Here is a 19,219-nt window from a genome sequence, read left to right on the forward strand (position 1 = left end):
ATTAGTGTCCAGTAACTATACCTGTATAAACACTTATTCCGAATGTTCTCTCTGTTTGGAATACATTTATTCTTTCTGCGCATGTCCGATTGATGACTTAAATCTGATTGAAGAAATACTATCCATGTAAACATAGTAAGTGAGTGTCTGTCCTAAGGAGCGTTGTTACTTATAATGAATAAAAGCTCAACATGGAATAAATCGTAACACAAAACAGTCACCACCATAGTGGTCCTACAGTATCAGAGAGAGAAAGGGAGAGACAAATTAAATTAAACACTTATTATTGTGTGTTTTCAGCATGTGGCGTGTTGATAATCTTTTGCTGATCCCATGGATATAAAAGGTCGAAAGGGCAGTGGAAACTACACTGTTTGGTCTGGTTTGTATCAAAACAAAGAAAACCAAACCAATCAAGCGGATTGAGAGGAAGCGTGTCCTACGTACATGGTGTTTAGCCAGCTCTATCTCGATGGTTTTGGGGTCTCCTGAGGCCTTCTTCTGCTCGTTGAGAAGCTCCTCTGTGTGGCTCATCCACGCCAGCAGCTCATCCAGGGCATGCTGGAACTGGCCCAAGGCCAGGAGTCCTGCCTCCAGTTTGTGCTAGATGAAACCATACACAGTACAACATCACATATAGGCCATGTCCTCAAAACACATGGGTGTCTGCTGAAACCCTAGACTACGCCAGTGCGCACCAGTGTGAAGCAAGTGCAGCCTGTGAAAACTCTTGTGTGCATTCTCAGTTACACCAATTAAACCACTTAAGCCTATATACTTCCTCATATGACATAGCAAAAATAAGAAGATCTGCTATTTTTGTTAAAAAATGTTTGCCTGTGATATGCCCTTTATATGGGTGCAGTAGGTTAGTCCGACAGCGCATTCCTCCGACAGCGCAGCGCTCCGACGTTTCCAATACTAAACCCGAACCAAACCCTCACCCTAACCCTAACCGCACGCGGATGCCACATAGTCGGAGAAAAGGTCTGTCGGATTAACGCATGCCTCCCCTTTATATAGGGCTATGCCAGGTTGAAAGTGGTTTATACAGTATATTCAACAGTTTAATATTGTTTTGTTGAGGAAAAGGCAGCCTTTTCTGCCATTGTTATTTATGAAAATGTTGAAATTGTTTAGTTTTTTTAATGAAATTTCCACATATAATAACATGCCCAAAATAGGGATGCCATGTTGAAAGTGGTTTTACACACATTCAATGAGTGTTCTCTGTGTTCACACAGTATAACGTCATTATACGAAGCAGCATTGACCAGCACTGTGCTCCCTGCCTCACCTGTCTGTTGATGATCTTCTCGTCCAGGTTGTCCCACAGCATCTTCAGTTCCGCCATGGGTTCCTGGATGGCACAGCGGTCCGCTTCCTCCACCACCTTCTTCAGCAGCAGACCTGCTTGGTGATTCAGGCGCTCCATCTCGATCTGCAGCTGGTACGCCTCCGCTTTGAACTCCTGACAACGCACAAACAAGCACACAGAGGCACTCAGAGCAACACAAAACCATTCAGTGGATACCAATACAATTCCAGTCTTTTCAGATCGGTCAATCCTTTTCAGCAACAAAGGCTATGTGTGTCTCATGGTACCTCAAAGAAACCGGTCTATCATACACACCTACCGTATTTCATACAAAACTCAATGCACTCAAGACAAACGCAGCTGGTATTTGACAATGAAAATGTCAATAACATAAAATGGAAGAAGCACGTTAATATACGTCAGATCAAAAGACAACCTTAATTGTTTCCAGCATGAGTAAATATTCCGAGTCTCTGTCCTGTGGTTTAGCATAACAGCAATCCAACACTTTACCTTGAGTTCTACGATTTGATGCTTGACAGTTTCCAGGTCAGTGCCTACAGGTGACATAGAATCCAGTTTGCTGTCCAGTATGTCCACCCAGTCGAACATACCCTGTGTGTGGGGTGGGGAGACCATTGTCAGGGAGAGAATCATATTTCACACTCATTGTTGTGCCTATTCTGCTAATTCTTCTTAAAACGGTTGGCAACATAGGAAAACATATATATGCAGAAACTATATATAAAAAACTCTTAACTTGAATGTTATTATCGAAGAGGGCTTAAAAATTGATTTGTTAAGTTAATAAAATCAACATATTGGAACTATGCAAATCGGATGTTATTCATTTCACGCTGGAAAAGGTTCTTGGCAACAGTTTATAAACACAAGCATCATTTTGATCCAAACATAGCAATCCACCACACAATAAAAAATAATAGTCCTCTCATAAAAAAAAAAAAAATACATATGTTGTAAGCTATACGAATATATATAGATGTCTGACCACATTAGATTATGTTGCAAATCTCATCAACATGTCTCAATTAACTTTACTATAAAGTTTATTATTCTTTTCATCATCCAACCACAGACATAGAAGGCATTTGCAAATGAAACCAAGTTCTCTTTTTTTATACGTAAACAGGCTTTAGAAGGCATTGAACCATTTCAAAGTCACCAAAACCACAAACCCTAAAATATGTTTCACTAGAGTATCCCTTGTTCTAAACACAAACACAACATGTCAGGGTACACAGAGCATGATGTCAAGGTTATAGTACAGAAGACATTGAATCTGAATACCTGTAGCCCATCCTGAAACTGTACAGCAGCCAGCATGGCTTCCTCCAGTTCCTCTACCCTCTCCTTCCATGTCTTATTCAGGCTTTCCCACGCCGTGTTCACCTGGAAAAAACAACACATCAATACTTGTCAGAGCTTGATCCAAACAGTATGAAGACATGAGAATCTTGCAGCATTGACATTTATTCTTACATCGTAAAATATTTACAAACAACTAAAACATTTATGTTTACTGAGGATCTGTTAATGACAGAGTACTGTCTTTGTAAAGGTGATCATCATTCATTACCTCATCAATACTTTTCTTCATCACAGGTTTATCAGGTTCCCCACAGGCGGCCAGAAGTTCTGCCCCAAGGTTTCGAACCACATCAAGCTCTTCCTGAAGCCCTTCAATCTCCTCCTTAAAACCCTGAGAGGATGAAGAAAGAGAACTGATGTTCAACCTGAGAATCAACCTAGCTCTATGTCACAGCTTTTACTGGGTCATTGTCACGGGGCAGCCCGTGCCCTATACATAGACACACTAAGAGGGAAGGGACTATTTGTAGCATATGATTTTTACCTGTATTCAATGTAGAAATGACACAGACTTCAGGGGTTCAAACTTTGTTTATTTAAACACGGTTTATTGGAACTGATCTGAAATGTTTGTTTGTCACCTGGTCTTTCCTCTACAGTACTGGCACCCTCTGAATCTGACTGGTAACTGCCGAAACAGAGCAGGCTAGTCAATTGGGTTTAAGAAGGGGTGGAACGTGCCATGTACTGTAGAGGAGGAGGGGTGTTTGACAATGTTAATGAGCAAAGTATTTCTATGTCTTTTTGAAGTAAATGCAAACCCAAAATGGTGTTTAGTTTGAAGTACAACATCTATTTATGTGGTAGGTTATTTATTCATCAGATAGTTGTAAGCTTGTAGATACGCTAATTTTGAGGTTAAATGTTTCTGTGCTTGTGGTAGGATCCACTCCCTATTTAATGGAGGCTGCAAGTGACAGTCAGTTAGTTGAACTTGGCAAGCAAAGCGTTAACAGCCGTGAGACAGAGCTGCCAGGGCCCTTAGTTAAGGGATAGCCTTGTTGTGCAGTCACTGTATGGTTTGTTGTCTTTAGTTGTGCTTTAATTCTATAATTTTTGTAAGTCTATTTTTCCACGTCTTATTTATTTTTCACTATCTACCTGCTGCATATTGGACTGTTTTCCGGAGGTGTGAGAGAAATAAAACTCAACGATCTGCAAATTCTGAACTTGTTCATTTTTGGAGCCTTCGCCACTTGGTCAACCTTTACAGTCATAAACTGTTAATTACCACTTATCTTAGACAGAGTGAAATGTGCACAACTAATTTAATTAATGGAATGCTCCACTGTTTTCCAATCTCATCTCCATGTCTTTATCAGTAGAAGTAATGATGGTGAAAAGACCATCAACGCTCTCTGTATCGCTAAGGCAGCCAATCGAAAGTGCCATGGATGGTCTGCACTGTGATGCACAGTACATGTCATACAGTACAGTACAATTACAGTAGTCACATCTCACACCATTCTATCCCCTGCCACTGCTCTAGAACAGTGGTTACCAAATGGGTCGAGAGTCGGGAACCATTTCTGGGTCATGGACCCATTTTTATGGGTAGCAGGTAAATAACCCTTTATTTTCTGTTTCCTACATTATGATTCTTATTATTATTCCAAAATATTTTTAAAAATAAATAATTACATTAAAAACAAATTCAAACTTTTTTTAAAATTATTTCATAAATGAATAAAAGATAAATAAAAAATGCCATAACTTTTTTAATCTTTTTTTTTTTTTTACAAGTAGTGAAAATAGCAGATCTTACGCACGCTGTGAGCTTGTAGATTGGTTATTTTCACTAGTTTGGGTACCGGGGAGACATAAAATTTCTCTTTTGGGTCTCGAGCTAAAAGGTCTGGAAACCCCTGCTCTAGAAACAGACACAATCACAAATGAAGTAAACTCCTCACCTCCACAAACTCTTGTTGTTGTTTAACCACTGAGGGGTCCACTCCAGGCTCCTCCAGGTCTCGCAGCAGATCCTGGCTGTCTTTGATGGTGCAGATGAGGGCGCAGTGGTCACACCAGAACTTGTCTGCCAGGTCCATCACATCCAGCAGTTTAGCCTCCCTCTCCTCCAAAAGGGCCTGGATGTCGTTCCAGAGGAACACCATCCGATCCAGCTGGTCTTGGACAGCTTGGATGAAGAAAGAAATAGTCATTCATACAAGTTTGTTTGTTTGTTTGTTTTTAGCCCAGCTACCGGCAGAGCTCTAAGCCTGGAGATGGAGATGTCATTTGGTCCATCCTACACTTTTGGTCCAAAACAGGATATCAAAAATTCTAAAACTACAGATTTGATTGGCATGGAATTTTCGTTGCACCTTGCTTATCCCTGTAGGATGACCCCTACTGATTTTGGTGACCCCATGGCCTTTACTAGCACCACCAGGGAATAATGTCCAATTGCACAATATATCTAAAAAGCTATGGGGCAGATTGCCATGAAACTTGCTGGTGCATTCATGCTCCCCAGAGGTTGAACCCCAACCATTTGCATGACCACATGGCCTTTTCCCCTTAAATTAAGTTAAACTCAATATATTTATTGCAATAAAAGTTGTCCGTCCAACTATATTGTTTGTTTTGTCTCCAAAACTAAAACATGGGGTACAAGGAACAACATGACCTCTAGGGGAGGTTAGTTAGTTAATAAATAAAGGCTGAGCCTTAAAATGACATCATGGATCAATCAAGAGGAAACAATACCTTTGGCAGATATGTCTTTGTCGGCCCCTTCAGATCTTGCAATCATTTCCTCGCCTCGCTGCTTCAGTGTGTCGTAGGAAGGCTGCAGCTTCTCCAAGTCCACAGAGACACTCTTATTCTCTGCTATCTGCTCCTTGATCTTGTCCACCTCCACTGAAATGGAGGGAGGCTGACGCAGGCGTTCAGCGATGCGCTCCAGGGACTCCAGCATGGGGTCAATCTTATCATGGAACTAGGAGAACGGGGACAGGAGAGGGTCAAGAAGTGAGCTCAGTCAACTACTTTCAACCTGCCATCTGTATTTTGGGCAGGTCATTATTGTCGAAAGCGCTACTTTTTCAGCAGGGCGTGTATAAAAGTTGGAGGCTGATTCTATTTGTATCTGAATTGTCACTACTATATGTTGTTATCATACTATTAGTGTGAAAATAAGCTTTTCAATATGAAAATAATTAGCTTCATTCTTTGTTCATCAGGGGGTCTCAGGTCTCAATCACAGGGGCCGAGACCACCCTGGCTAGCTCTAGTAAAAAGAAGCTGATAAATAAAGTATATGCTCTTTGACACGACAGGTAAAAGGTAAACTACCTGCGTAGATTTGGAGATGGCCTCATCCAGTGTGGCGGCTCTCTGCTTGACATCTGCTTTGAGTTGTGTGTAGAGCTGGTCGCTTGTGGTGTATTTGTCTCTGATGGCAGCTCCCTCCACTGGGCTCAGTTCCAGCAGCTGAGGACCTGTCTTGTTCATCTTGTCAATGTGGGGCTTGTGCTCGGCAATCAGCTCTCGCATTTGCTGTAGTGGAGATAGGCCATTGTAAGTGATTTTTTCCTGACCGATTGAAACAAAGTTGACCTCTGACATTTTTGTCCCTAGAGTTCAACCGGTATATCAGTTTGACTTATACATCGGCCATTATTTGACTTTTTTATAACGGCAATTATGAAGCTGATGTGTCCCAATCATTATAGTGTGTAGCAAAAGGGGGGGCGTCAACAAGTGTCATTTGGTAGCGCGGACATCTTGGTGGGGCACAAAACAGGTTGACTTAACATCGACTCCCACCAGTGTGTCTGCAGCTACTATGCAACGCCCCCCCCCGTGGTGACGACACGTTGCCAAGCACTATAGGCACATTTTTTAAGTATCACATCTACGAGCTCACAATAAAGTTGTACAGTATGTGGTTAAATAAAACAAGGTTCAGTTAATGTGCATTTTGTTTATAAAGTCAAAAGTTATTATTATATTTTTTGCTTATAAGGTAAATGTTCTCAAATAGAAAATTAAATCAAAACAGTGAAAGTTTTTCAAATTGATTAGAAACATTTGCACTTTCTGACAAAATATAGCTCAAAACATTGGTAATCTGTGGTCTAGGACTGTCCAAAATCTGGATCAGCATCGGACCCAAAATGTGGCATTAGCTCTAACTGTCTGACTGATGGACCGAGGGAGCTCTTACCCTGAGCTCCTCTTGCTGCTGCCTGAGAGCCTCGTACTCGATGGCCGGGGCGGGCAGCTGGCTGAAGGTGGTCAGGGTCTCCTGAAGCCACGGCCACATCTCCTCATAGGTCTCCCAGAACTGGCCAGCCAGAGAATGGGCTCGTTCCACCTGCAGGCAGCGCTCTGAGTTCAGCTGACTTACAGCGCCGTACTTCTCCAAGAGAGTGTCAACCTTGACCTGCACAATGTAAAGGAAACAGAGAATTGTGCAATTGTTCCATCGGTGGGTGCTGAACATTGTGTATGAATGATTTTGTATTTTCACTGAAGGCTTGTCTAAACAAAGCAGTATTACAGTATTACCTTCACTGTCTCCTTCTCAGCCTGGTTTTTGCTGTTCATGATAGCCTTGCCTGTTTTCACAATCTCATCCACAGTATCTTTATGTCTCATGATGTCCATAGAAAAGCCCTGGAGAGACAGGAGAGGTTTGATGTTGGGTTTCAATTCAATTCAATTCTATTCAATTCAATTCAATTCAATTCAATTCAATTCAATATAATTCACATATATCCTTATCGGATGTTGGCTCTAGTAGTAACCAAAAGAGACACATAACAATCCTGTGTTTACCGTCTGATGTTAGCATTATTACCTTGAAAATCAGTTGCTATCAGCAAGTGATAAATGGCGATAAGATGGTATCACACAAAAACAGTGTTGTACAAGCTCCAGATGCCCACAACCCATCACAACGTGCCACGTTGTGAGTTTGTAGATTATTTTTTTAGTGAAGACTGAGGGGAACTACGTAGTATAGGGTTTAAATGGTTAGGTTTCTCCAAATAGACACTGACCTTCTGTGCCTGAAGCAGTGCGGTGGTCTGGTCTTGCTCCAGTCTGATCTCTCCCATTGATGAGAGCTTCTTCTCTGCTTCAGTCAGCCAGGCAAGTTCAGTATCCACTGCTTGTTCAAACTGTAAACAAACCAAAATCCACATCTCTGGTGACTCTGTTGCAGCAGCATTGAAGTATTTTATTTGAGCAAATAAAAGGCCCAGATTGCATCAGTGTGCCTACATTTGAAGATCTGTATCTGAACTCATGGTTTTGAAAAAGTGGCAACTACTTTGATATAGTTTGTTTTCAAATGAATAAAAAGGTTGGCTGTTATAGTGGTATACCGTAAGATCTGGAGTGTTAATTTCATTCTGAAAGTGCGCTTAAATTAGTCCAGATGTTACTGTGTAGTAAATCCTCCAATACTTTGGCACACTACTACTACCACAACCACAATTACTCCTTCTGCTTAAAATAACAATAACAACATCATGACAATATCATTCCAGACATGTTTCAGTTCAGGCATCTTGCAGACACTCTTAATAAGAGTAAGCAGAGTAAGCATGAGCCCTAGCCAACAAACAACAGGGTAAATAGTCACATAAGTAGAGGGTAGAGAGAAGAATGTAGTGCCTCATACCAGGTGAACAATGATCCAAGCATCTGTCTATGATCATATATGATCATAATCATACAACAAAGTGAGTTTTTTATGAGCTAAAGACTTGTCTTGAACTATAATCACACCCATTTTCTTCAATCAAGAGCACTTTGATGAAGATAAAAAGTCACTGATGTGTTTACAGCTGGGATTACCTTCTGGGATTTAAGCATGTCGGCGTTGATCTGGTCGACGTGCTGAGTGATGGTGTCGCTGACACACTTGTAGCGCTCATTGTCCTCGGTCACCAGCTTCTCCAGCCCCTCGCGTGCGTTCCATGGGAGGAGATCCAGTAGAGAACTGTTCAGCTCATTCACCTGATCTATCAGAACCTTCTTTTCTTTGGCCTCCTTCAATAAGACCTGGACATAGCACAGAATGAGCATCAGTCTGTTCAGTAAATACCTTTCGGCACCCCCACCTACTCCACTCTAAAAAATAAAAGCCAGGTGGTGAAGATGGTATAGATCATGTCCATGTGTATCGTTGTCTACAACCCTCCTAACACCAAATAGTAGGGGTTGACAATGACAGGGTTCTATACATTAGTTGTTGTTTTTTTTTTTCATTTTAGATATTAACTACTTTAACCATCATTTTATACTTTGGCTATTTTTGAAAAATCTTCAAAATGTGTGCAAATCTTACATATATATATTTTTAAGTGAATATTTTTAACTCAAATCTTTACTTCTGGAGACCCTGGAACAAAATGTTTTGAGATGAGAGTCGACGGACAAATAAATACATATCATTTTGGGGGTCCTTGACATGAAAAACTTACAACTGTTTAATTGTTTAAAGGATTTAGAAGACATTTTTAGAATCGGCATCAGGTCTTAATGGGTTAAGTGGGGGAGAAAAACAAAAAACAAAACCAAAAAAACAAGGTTGATCAAAAAACAAAACCCTTACCTTCTGTCTATCTTGTGTGCGAGTAAGCTGCTCTCCCGTGGGCTGTCGGGCAGCGAAGGCACTGAGTTCAGCCTCGACGTTCCCCAGCCAGGAGCCCAGCTCCTCGTGTGTATTCTGCAGCTTGGTGGACAGAGCGAGAACCCGCTCCAAGGTTCCGGACACATCATCACTCATATTCTTAATCTCAGCATATTTTGTTTTGATTCCATCCAGTTTGCCTTGGACAACAACAATCTCGTCACCTGCCAAAACAACAACGAAGTGATTAGAATTGATTAATGTGTGGAATGTATTTGGGTTTTGGTGTTGTAGAAAATGTAATGGTACTTCAAAGTGGTATACATGTGTATAAATGTGTTAAGTTATACTAATTCAGTTGCACATGGACATCAGCTAAATAAGCCTTGGCCATCACAAGGGAACAGATTAAAGGAGCCAGAAATATATATATATATACAGTATATATACAGTATATATAATATATATATATATATATATTTTTTTTTTCTTCTTTTTTTTTAAAATTATTTTTCAATTGGATTCTTTGATAGGAGAGTGTGTAGAGAGACAGGAAACCTAGGGCAGAGAGAGGAGAGACATGCAAGATCTGACAACCGTTGCATTCGACTCACAAGGAGCACATGGTCGATGCACTAACTTGACTGAGTTACCAGACAGACACCCTGAGTTAGAAATCAGTTTGCTAATATCTGACAGCATCACAGCCATACCTGTTGTTTGCTTCAATAACTCCAGTCCATTGGAGATGGCTTGGTCAACATTCTGCTTCCTCAACTCAATGTCATTTTGTAGAGCCTGGAATGAAGGAGTGATCCTTAGAAATCCATTAAGACTGACATAATAACCATATTAACCCTATTCTTAACAACAGTTTTCAAAATCTTTCAGAAAATTTGGGTAAAATAGCAGAACTACAAGCTCAAAATGCATCACAATGTGATGTGTTGTTGTGATCTTGTAGATCGGCTATTTTCAGATAGCCAAAGGATAAAATAGGGCTTAAGTGGTTAAGAGACTTTCCATTTTAGAAACCATAAACAAAGCATGACACATAAATGAACATAAACCAACTGAAATGTGATTGAGGCAATGTAAACAAAGGGATAACTTAATGTTAGGCCTGAGGAGGAGATGCGGAGTGGTGTGTGTGTGTGTACCCGTTGTTCGGTCAGCTGCTTTTCAAGAACATCTGTTTTGTAGTCTTCCACAGACACCTCGCTCAGCCTACTGTGCACCTCGCTGAGCCAGTTCATGACGGCCACCTCGTCCTCCCCGAAGAGGCGTGCGTTGGCCAGGGCCTGCTGCAGCATCTCCGCCTTCCTCCTGCAGCGTTCCTGCAGCTCCATGTACCCGGCCTGCATGGCGTCCAGCTTACACTGGACCAAATCCTTGTCGTCCACCGAGCTCACGGCTCGGAGGGTTTGACCAAAACTGACTGCCTGATACAGGTCTTTACTGTGATTCATAATCTCCTCCTCTAAGGCCTGACAGCACAGACACATACGCAAAAGGGGGAAAACGACATAAACACAAAACAAAAATATGAAACGCAACAGAAAAAGAACTGAAAGAAAACCAATGGAAAATATGAGATGGGAAATATAAGGTGCACTAAAACCTCAAATAAATGAACAAAATGAATGAACAAGAAACAACTCAAAACAACATACAGCGTCATGAAGCATCAGAGAGGATGCTGGGAAGACACAGTGACGTAAGATACCTTATGCTGGGCGATCTGTTCCTCCAGTTTAGACGTCTGTGTACCGATGGGCTCAGAGTTAGCCAGGTGTTTCTCTGTGGCGGTGAGCCAATCAGACAGCGGTTCCAGGGTCTCATGGAACTGTTGGGTCACCACTAAGATGCTCTCCAGCTGTTTGTGCCTGGCGAAATGATAACCAAGGACAACAGAGAAAAAAAGAAAAATAATAATCTACATACATTCATCATTATGTAAATGTGCAGCGAACAGTATACGTGTAACCTGTGCGCCTTATCGGGAAGTGTCAGTGAGTGACGTGTCATAAATAAATGTTTTTTTCCTAATTATTTAGTCTGGAGTGGAATCACATACTAAATCTCAAATATACAGTGCCAATATACCCCCCAAAGGAAAGCAACAGATTTGTTCAGATTTTGCTGATTAGAGATCATCATTGAAATAATATACTATAAGATGTCTTTGTCACACACCTGGCCCATTGCAATATTTTCTTTTTCCACCTAAAGCAATTTTCCCAAACAAGGAAGACGTGAATCCTGGTCTTAAATAACTATCAAAATAATATATCAAAATTCAGATTTCATATTTACTTTGGGCTTCTCTCCAGTAACTGGATAGCAAGACTATAGTCACTGTGATGGAAAGAGCACATTTGTAAAGGTTTAATATTACAAGTGTTAACACAGACCTGTTTTCTACCTTCTTGAGCAGAGAGTCCCACCTCTGCCCCAGGCATTCAATCTGCCTTACAACCTTGTCCTTATCCACAGACTCTGCCAGCGCTGCAACCTTCTCTCCCTCTTTCTTAATCAGCTCCACAGTTGGCCTGCGCTCATCCAGGAGTCTCTGCAAGAGCTGTCGGAGACGGACAGAGGAGTTCATCAAGTTCTTACAACAAGCATTGCTTCACACAGTAACAAAGCCATGTTCGAGTGCAAACAAATCATGTGTCCATTAGATTCAACTCCAAGCCTAATGGTTTGTACTGCATCCATGTTTGACAATGGATGCCATTAAAACAAGATGGATGTCCACTTTCCAGGCTATTGTGCTGTGTGAATTCTCTCTGAGTTAAAACGGAAAGTCTGAAATAGCCTGGGCGGTGTGTGAGTGTGTGTGCTTGATCAAGTGTTTGTATGTTTACTCCACATGCCATCAGCTTACTTTTTGCTCCTGTATTTGTGCCTTCACCACTTTGAACTCTGCAGAAGGGGCTTTCTGATTGGCCACCAGCTCGTCTGTGTCAGTCAGCCAGCTGAGCAGTGACTCAAGAGCATCTTGGAACCTCCCGCAATGCAACAGGGCTTCATGCAGCTGGACTGAGCGCTCGGCAATCTACAGTAGGACATGTAAAGAGCAGCCTGTTAAATATAGATGTCGCCTGTTGAGGTCAAGTAAAGATACTTCACTAGTACACATTGCAAGAGAATATTTATAATACTCTATCAAACACAGCAAATGCAATACTGTATTACTCAGCTTGATTAAAAAATGTATGAAAGTAACCACAGTCCAGTTTTAGAAAGATTAAAATAGTACCACCAACCTTTTTGTTGAGGGTATTCCATGTTGTGTTGACATCCTCTAGATCAGCCTCCAGGCCCTTGGTACACGTGCCTTTGCCAGCGTTCTGGATCAGCCCCTGGCCCAGGGAGTTGATGTCTTGAATTTGTGAATGCAATGGATCAATCTCCTCTTTTTGGAATACCTGTGGTCAAATGCAACACAAGAAAAAAAAAACTAAGTTACTCACATTAATTAAAAAGAGGACTTTGTTTAGCGATTCTTTTTTGACAGATAGAGGCTATGTTTCTTTCTATCTATTCAATTGTTCTGGTAAAATGAGAGAATGAAACGTACAGGAGTGTTATTCCAATGAGAGCAGTGCTTTCAACAATGCATTACCTGCATTGATGGGTATTATTCAAAATGGCACAAAATGTATTAGTTAGAATTAAAATGAACACTATCTATTATAGAAAGAAATCTCAGTCAAGAATTAGCTGGTGAACCAATTTCTGAAGAATGACTGCATTCATTTCATCTCCAGGTTAGCGTTTAAAACAAAACGTAAACAGCTCACTCCAGCCGGCCGGCCAGCAGCCACTGTAAGCAGAGAGCATGGCTATCAGTTAAAGCACAGCTGTGCAGGATCACGCAGACAGACTCCCAAGCTAAACTAGTGAGCTAAACCTAATTCAGGCATTGTGTAATCTGATATGTGAGGTACATGCTGAGCTGCAGCCTGGAAACACTAATCTACAGTGTCATATCTGTCCAGCGCGAAACACATGCTTGATCACTTAATCAACAAACACCCAAACATAAAGGAAGAGGCTATTTTTGGGCACCTGTGGGGAGAAGAAGCCTGCTAGTTCCATTTCAGGACATGCGGCTATAGCAGTCAATAAGTTTTCTATGTCTTGTTCTCCTAAGTGCTGGAATGCTTGTACACTGCCGTTCGGCAAACAGGCCTCGACTGACTGGAGGAATTCCTCCAGGTCCTCCATGTTGAACTTGGACGCTCCATGTCGCACGTCGCATGTATCAGCCCGCCGTGGGCGCTCGGCAGGGGGTGCGTTGTTTCCGTATGCCTCTGGCTGTGTCACCACCACACTGAGAAGCTCGCAGTCCTCCTGAGATGACACATCCTCCAGCAACTCAGCGGTGGACAACTCATCGTAGCCCATTAGTGTCCTGGAACGTCTCCCAGAGCTTCCGTTGTGAGTCCTAGGTGCTGATCCCAAAGATGACCTGCCTACGGAGTATCTGTGTTCGCCATTGGAGACGGCTTGCGGTTCCCTGAAGTCTATCATGCAGGAGGAGCCCCCCTGCTGGGGACCCTGGACCAGGCTGCTGCTGTGACGCAGAGATCTGTACAGGTGCTCCCTTGCAGGAGAGAAAGGGAACTCGTCCTGACCGGAGCTGAGGGACCGTACTGTCTTCAGGTCCCCGGACACATGCATGGCCTCAGAGGAGGAGAGGCTCCTGGTACCAGGCCCGGTTCGTCTGTGGGATCGATGGGCGTGGCGTTCCCTCTCTACGGTGGGACTGTACAGGCCTGAGTCCTCCTCGGATGTAAGCGAGCTGGTCATACTCCTTCCTCTCCTGCCATTGGTCAGCCTCGTCTTCTCGACGCCGTCCGTGCACAAGGTCCCGCTACGACTGGCATACTCAGCGAGGTTCGTCGGGGCGAAAGCCCGCCAGGACCTACGCTGATGAGGCTGGTCCTTCCTCTCCCCTCCCGGGGGAAGACGTGGCTTGGCCACGGCCGTTTCGGCCCCCCTGATGACATCGCCGTTGAGTTTCAGTCCTTCGAAGACGGCTCGCTCGTCCAGCGCGGCAGGTTTGCGTCCCCGCAGCTCAAACGCGCTGGAGGAGGACAGAACTCCGTTCCCACACAGGCTGCTAAAGTCCAGCGTGCGGTGTGTGTAGGGCAGGGTACCTGAGAAGTGACGAGACGACAGGCTGCCTTTAGAGCCGGAGTCGATCTGTTCGTTGAGACGCACAGTGTCATAGATGGACCTCTGAGGCACATAGCAGTCGTCAATGTTCATGTCCTCCTCCTCGCCTTTACCCACACAGGACGGGTTCTGGCGGAGACAGTCTGGTCTGCTCAAAGGTTTGCCCATCCTAAACACACTGCTATCGGTGACTAGACGAGAAGATAAACACTACTTAAAACGTAGTAATATTCTTTGAGGCGTATGTTGTTTTTTTAGTGCAAATGCACCATTTGCAACTAAAAGTGTCAAAAGATGTGTGCTTAAAAAACTGTTGTATAAAACATATGAACTGACTTGCTCTCACTGAAATGAGAAGCAAAGTAATAAATACCAAATGTTTAACATTTAAAATATATAAATGCTCCTAAAGAGTTTTCTGTTCTTTTCTTCTTCTTTTTTTACAATATATACAATTACTTAAACTGCTGATCTACTGTAAATAGCTAAATAAAATGGCATCAGAAAAATAAATGCACTGTACATTATTTAAAAAAAATGCCCAAACTGAGGTGATGTATAGCAGCTTAAAGTCAACATGAAGAATGGAAGTCCAGCCATTCAGTAAAGTCACCTATCCTCAAAGAATGTTCTTCCTGCATGGCTCTTCGTTTTGCATTGACAAAACTTTATCATTGTTTCTCCGGTCCAAAGTGCTTATTGTGTGTTTTATATTCCCAGAGCATCCACATACAAGCCAAGCGGAGGAAAAGTGCAAAGTGGTATATCCAGAGATAAATCCAGTGGGCTGTACAAAAAAAAACTAGGGTCCACTTCTGAGGAAAAGCCGGTACTCCTGGATAAACAAAAAAGCTGGTCCTTCCTCTCTCATCGCTCCTCTTGCAATGACAGACAGCCTCCTGGCAGAGGGCTACATGCCCCGCCCCCAGTCATTATTCAAGCAACATCTGCCACAACTCTATTTTGTGCTGAGGGCTGCTCAGGCACAAGTTGATTGGTGGAAGCGTGACCCTTTTTTTTCTCCCCCCCCCCTAATACCCCCCACCCCCTTATGTCTGCATGGCCCATATGACTTTACTTCTAAAGCCAGCTCCTCTCCATCCAAGCACAATCACTCACTTTCATTCTCTTTCTATCAGTTTGGCTGGGGGACTGAGGGAGGTAGGGAGGGGAGGGCAGGACCCACCCCAAAAGAAAGAATCTAACAACAACCATGGTAGACCGGCAGGCAGCAGCAGCTCCCACTCTGATGACATCACACCAGGCTGAAATAGATACACACGTTTTTTTTTCCCCCTCTCTCTTTTTGGTTTCCCTTGTTTTGTTTTTTTTCTCTTCTGGTGGATGGTTGCTGTGGACCCTGCAGATATTCTTAATTACTGTGGAATGCTGAGGGAGGCAGAGGTCCCAGGTAATTTAACACCGACAGCTCTGCCAAGTGCATGAAGGGGCTTTTTATGTCCAGCGACCGGGGTAAGAGAAGAAAAGAAAAAAGGAGAGAGAGAGAGAGAGAGAGAGAGAGAGAGAGAGAGGGAGAGATAATGAAAGGAATTTATTAGTTTCCTGGATTCTCTGCACCACCACAGTAGCTAGGTAAGGAGTTGGACAATAACAGCATCCTGATGGCAGAAGTGGGATTTAGAGTGGATGTTCAGTGACTGATTCCCACATAGTTTTTTACATAATCCGGCCATTGAATTAAGAAAGACGAATTATTCATCTATAGTCCTCCTTTCCTGCCGCTGCAGGGGCCTCTCATCCTGAATGGCGTGTTACTTTATTTTGAATGTGAATATTGTTTCTTACAAGGGAAATTCAGGCCAAAGGTTGTGGAAAGGACATATGACATTACTTAGGGGAAAAAGGTATTTCGACCACACTGGTCATCAGTCTCTCCAGAGAATGGCTGTGAATGACATTAGGTCATTACCACAGACAGAGGATGTTTAGCAATTAGGAAACGTTGCTTTTCCTTGTCCATGTCAATGGAGTCATTGCTTGGATGACCGTTTGAAGGCTTGGATGACTGTTGGATGACCGAATGGACTCGTAAGGGTCCTTTTTGAACACTCTCAAAGTTAAATTAACACTGACAACTTTGACTTTTAAGACCTTTTTAATACCTAAAAAAATGATAAAACCTAATACGGCATCAAAAGTAATCAACGAACTATATTATAAAACATTGGCCAAATTGTTAAATAATTTAAAAAAGAGACGAAAATAGCCGATCTACAAGCTCACAACGCCTCGCGATAGACCTGCTATTTTCACAAGAATTATCTGTGGAACGAAGCCAAACAAATTGGGGGGTCCCCAGTTCAAATATGATTATTTTGGGGGGTCGTGGTGGCCTGAAAAGGTTGAGAACCACTGCTCTAAATCATAAGACACCAAGGTCTTCCCATACTGATCCTCTGGCAAATAGTGGCTTCAGGTTTCACCTTGAGGACAACATGTCACCACTGTGTAGCAGTGAGTCAGCAACCCCATGTGGTCTACTCCTCAATAGCACTTTTTCCCCCCATGGTCAGCTTCATTGAGGGGAACCAGCTATGATTCACCAGGCGAGAAATTCCTTGTAGAATGACAAGAGACAATGATGTAATGTCTGAGGAGGGAAAAGAATAGACATGCTCCTCTCTCGGCCCACCCTCCCACCCTGTACCCCCCCCCCCCCCCCCCCCCAACTCCCCCGTTGGATGATGCTGTTCACTATGGGCTCCACTTCAGGGTTAGACACGAAGGTACAAACACCAGATCTTCTCTGGTGAACGTTCCATAACTCTCAGTTGAAAAACAACAGGGGGGAAAAAAATCATGAAGTGAGGGGCGTCTCTTTCAAATCTTGACCTAAAATGGTAACGCCACGCGAGTGTGGACTGATCCCTGTGCTGCCTTTCTCTGTTTATTTCTTTTACAACTGCCAAAGGAGCCAAGTAACGCAAAGTACCAAGTGCACTGCCTGGTTCTCACACACACACACACACACACACACACACACACACACACACACACACACACACACACACACACACACACACACACACACACACACACACACACACACACACACACACACACACACACACACACACACACACACACACCGCAAGGTCTTTCAAAAACCTTTTGAAGTGTTTGACTTAAAAAAAACAACTACTGAAACCTTTACTGTTCCAGTAAAACAGATAAACGTTCCAATAATGTGCCTTTGCTTCTGGAGATAGTCATTCTCCCCGGATCCGTAGCACAAAGTAACGTTAGCATGAATAAGAACAATGGGGATTTTCCGCTCGCAGCTGATGCTGTGCTGATGCCCTAACCAGTAGCCACCCAGACTGATGATACTGGGACAAAGAAAGCGTAAGAACAGCCACCATGACATACGTTGCTCAGCAACAACTTGAATCAATCAGTTCTTTGATGGCTACACGGCTCAAAAGACTTTTAATTAAACACAAACTCCACACAGCATAAAATTGAATATAAAACGCCTGTGTGATATTTTAGAGCCTGCGGATAAATTGGGTGTTGAGATGCACTCTATGATACTAAATGTACCCCCACCCCCCGACTAACATGGGAGGAGGGATCACTTAAAACAAAAATAAAAAATCCCTTTATCTTTGCATGGATATGTGTCATTTTGCAAGCCTATGAATGAGCCATTTTAGTAATTCTGTCTACTGTATATCTAAATATAGGTTAATCCTCTGAAGGAATTTACATGCTTTTAGAATATTCTACATCCATGTAAGTCATAGTACAGGCTATCTTTTCTTTATCCCCCTCTGACTAAAGCCGTCACAGTTTGCAGAAATATAATTCTGTGATTATTTATTGCACAATGACAGGCAATAGAAGAATGGACATTCTCTGATCAGGGAAAAGCTGTCCAGTGTCTCTCTATACTAGGATAGTATGTGAAATTGGGGTTTGTCAACATTAGAATTTGCATGAGGTCAAAGAAGTCCATACAATACAATAGATCAAAAGCTCCTTTGAAATTAAAGGCCAGCTATATTATTCCCACTGGTATCAAAACCTGTGTTTCCAGTGCAACTGCTAGTAAAACAACGTGGATGTTTAGGAAAGTGACATCTTTATTTATTTTTTTAGCAATATTTCACTTTAAAATAAATGAAACATTAAAAAAATATATAAATAAATAAATAAATAAATAAATCATGCCCCCTTCACCCATTAGAATATCCTTCTAATGCGTGAGGGGGCCATGATTTTTCTATTACTTTTTAAATTTATTTTTACATATATTTTTTAATGTTTATTTTATTTGAAAGAGAAATATCCCTTTAAGTCTCATGCTCCAACCAGCAACAATAATACTAGTATAACAATAACAACAGTAAAACCAAGCACAGTAATGGTAATTTAAGTGGAAAAACGTTGTCTAAACACACCCTCTCGACCACTCTGCTGTATGAGAAATGGATCCAGAATTAACAGCTAGACTAAATACTGATATAAAACATTGCTACACTGTCGGTCTGTGTATATGCAACCACACTTATCATATTAGCCACAGGCTTTTGCCGTTCTAGTATTAAAAACCCAGGCACTTAGCCCTGGGCTAAGTAATATATCTCATGTCATCTGATTGAATGTTTAATCTGCTACTGGTCTGGGTTCGTATTTATTTTTCAGGGACAAGAATTCAATTCTGCAATATACACTGGCTGCAGGTTAACCCTTTAATACCGGGAAAGCAT

The 19,219-nt window shown here is 42.3% G+C and overlaps 1 protein-coding gene across 19 annotated transcripts in view; it reads right to left on the reverse strand.

The window, feature by feature from the left end:
• Nucleotides 1-19,219, reverse strand: part of dst (dystonin) — a 146,955-nt gene that overhangs the window by 23,979 nt on the left and 103,757 nt on the right. For all 19 annotated transcript variants that reach the window (XM_084076801.1, XM_084076800.1, XM_084076809.1 and 16 more), the window contains 19 exons: nt 12,569-12,730; nt 12,187-12,357; nt 11,711-11,877; nt 11,023-11,182; nt 10,457-10,783; nt 10,010-10,094; nt 9,279-9,520; nt 8,519-8,725; nt 7,717-7,836; nt 7,223-7,330; nt 6,879-7,097; nt 6,005-6,208; nt 5,417-5,648; nt 4,618-4,844; nt 2,916-3,038; nt 2,627-2,728; nt 1,832-1,933; nt 1,298-1,471; nt 448-603 (listed from right to left, as the gene is read on the reverse strand). In XM_084076801.1, the coding sequence (XP_083932927.1) occupies nt 448-603; nt 1,298-1,471; nt 1,832-1,933; nt 2,627-2,728; nt 2,916-3,038; nt 4,618-4,844; nt 5,417-5,648; nt 6,005-6,208; nt 6,879-7,097; nt 7,223-7,330; nt 7,717-7,836; nt 8,519-8,725; nt 9,279-9,520; nt 10,010-10,094; nt 10,457-10,783; nt 11,023-11,182; nt 11,711-11,877; nt 12,187-12,357; nt 12,569-12,730 (3,288 nt within the window). The remainder of the gene's footprint in view (nt 1-447; nt 604-1,297; nt 1,472-1,831; nt 1,934-2,626; nt 2,729-2,915; nt 3,039-4,617; nt 4,845-5,416; nt 5,649-6,004; nt 6,209-6,878; nt 7,098-7,222; nt 7,331-7,716; nt 7,837-8,518; nt 8,726-9,278; nt 9,521-10,009; nt 10,095-10,456; nt 10,784-11,022; nt 11,183-11,710; nt 11,878-12,186; nt 12,358-12,568; nt 12,731-19,219) is intronic.

Source organism: Gymnoscopelus microlampas, assembly GCF_963454915.1.
Source record: "Gymnoscopelus microlampas genome assembly, chromosome: 13".
NCBI lineage: Eukaryota > Metazoa > Chordata > Actinopteri > Myctophiformes > Myctophidae > Gymnoscopelus > Gymnoscopelus microlampas.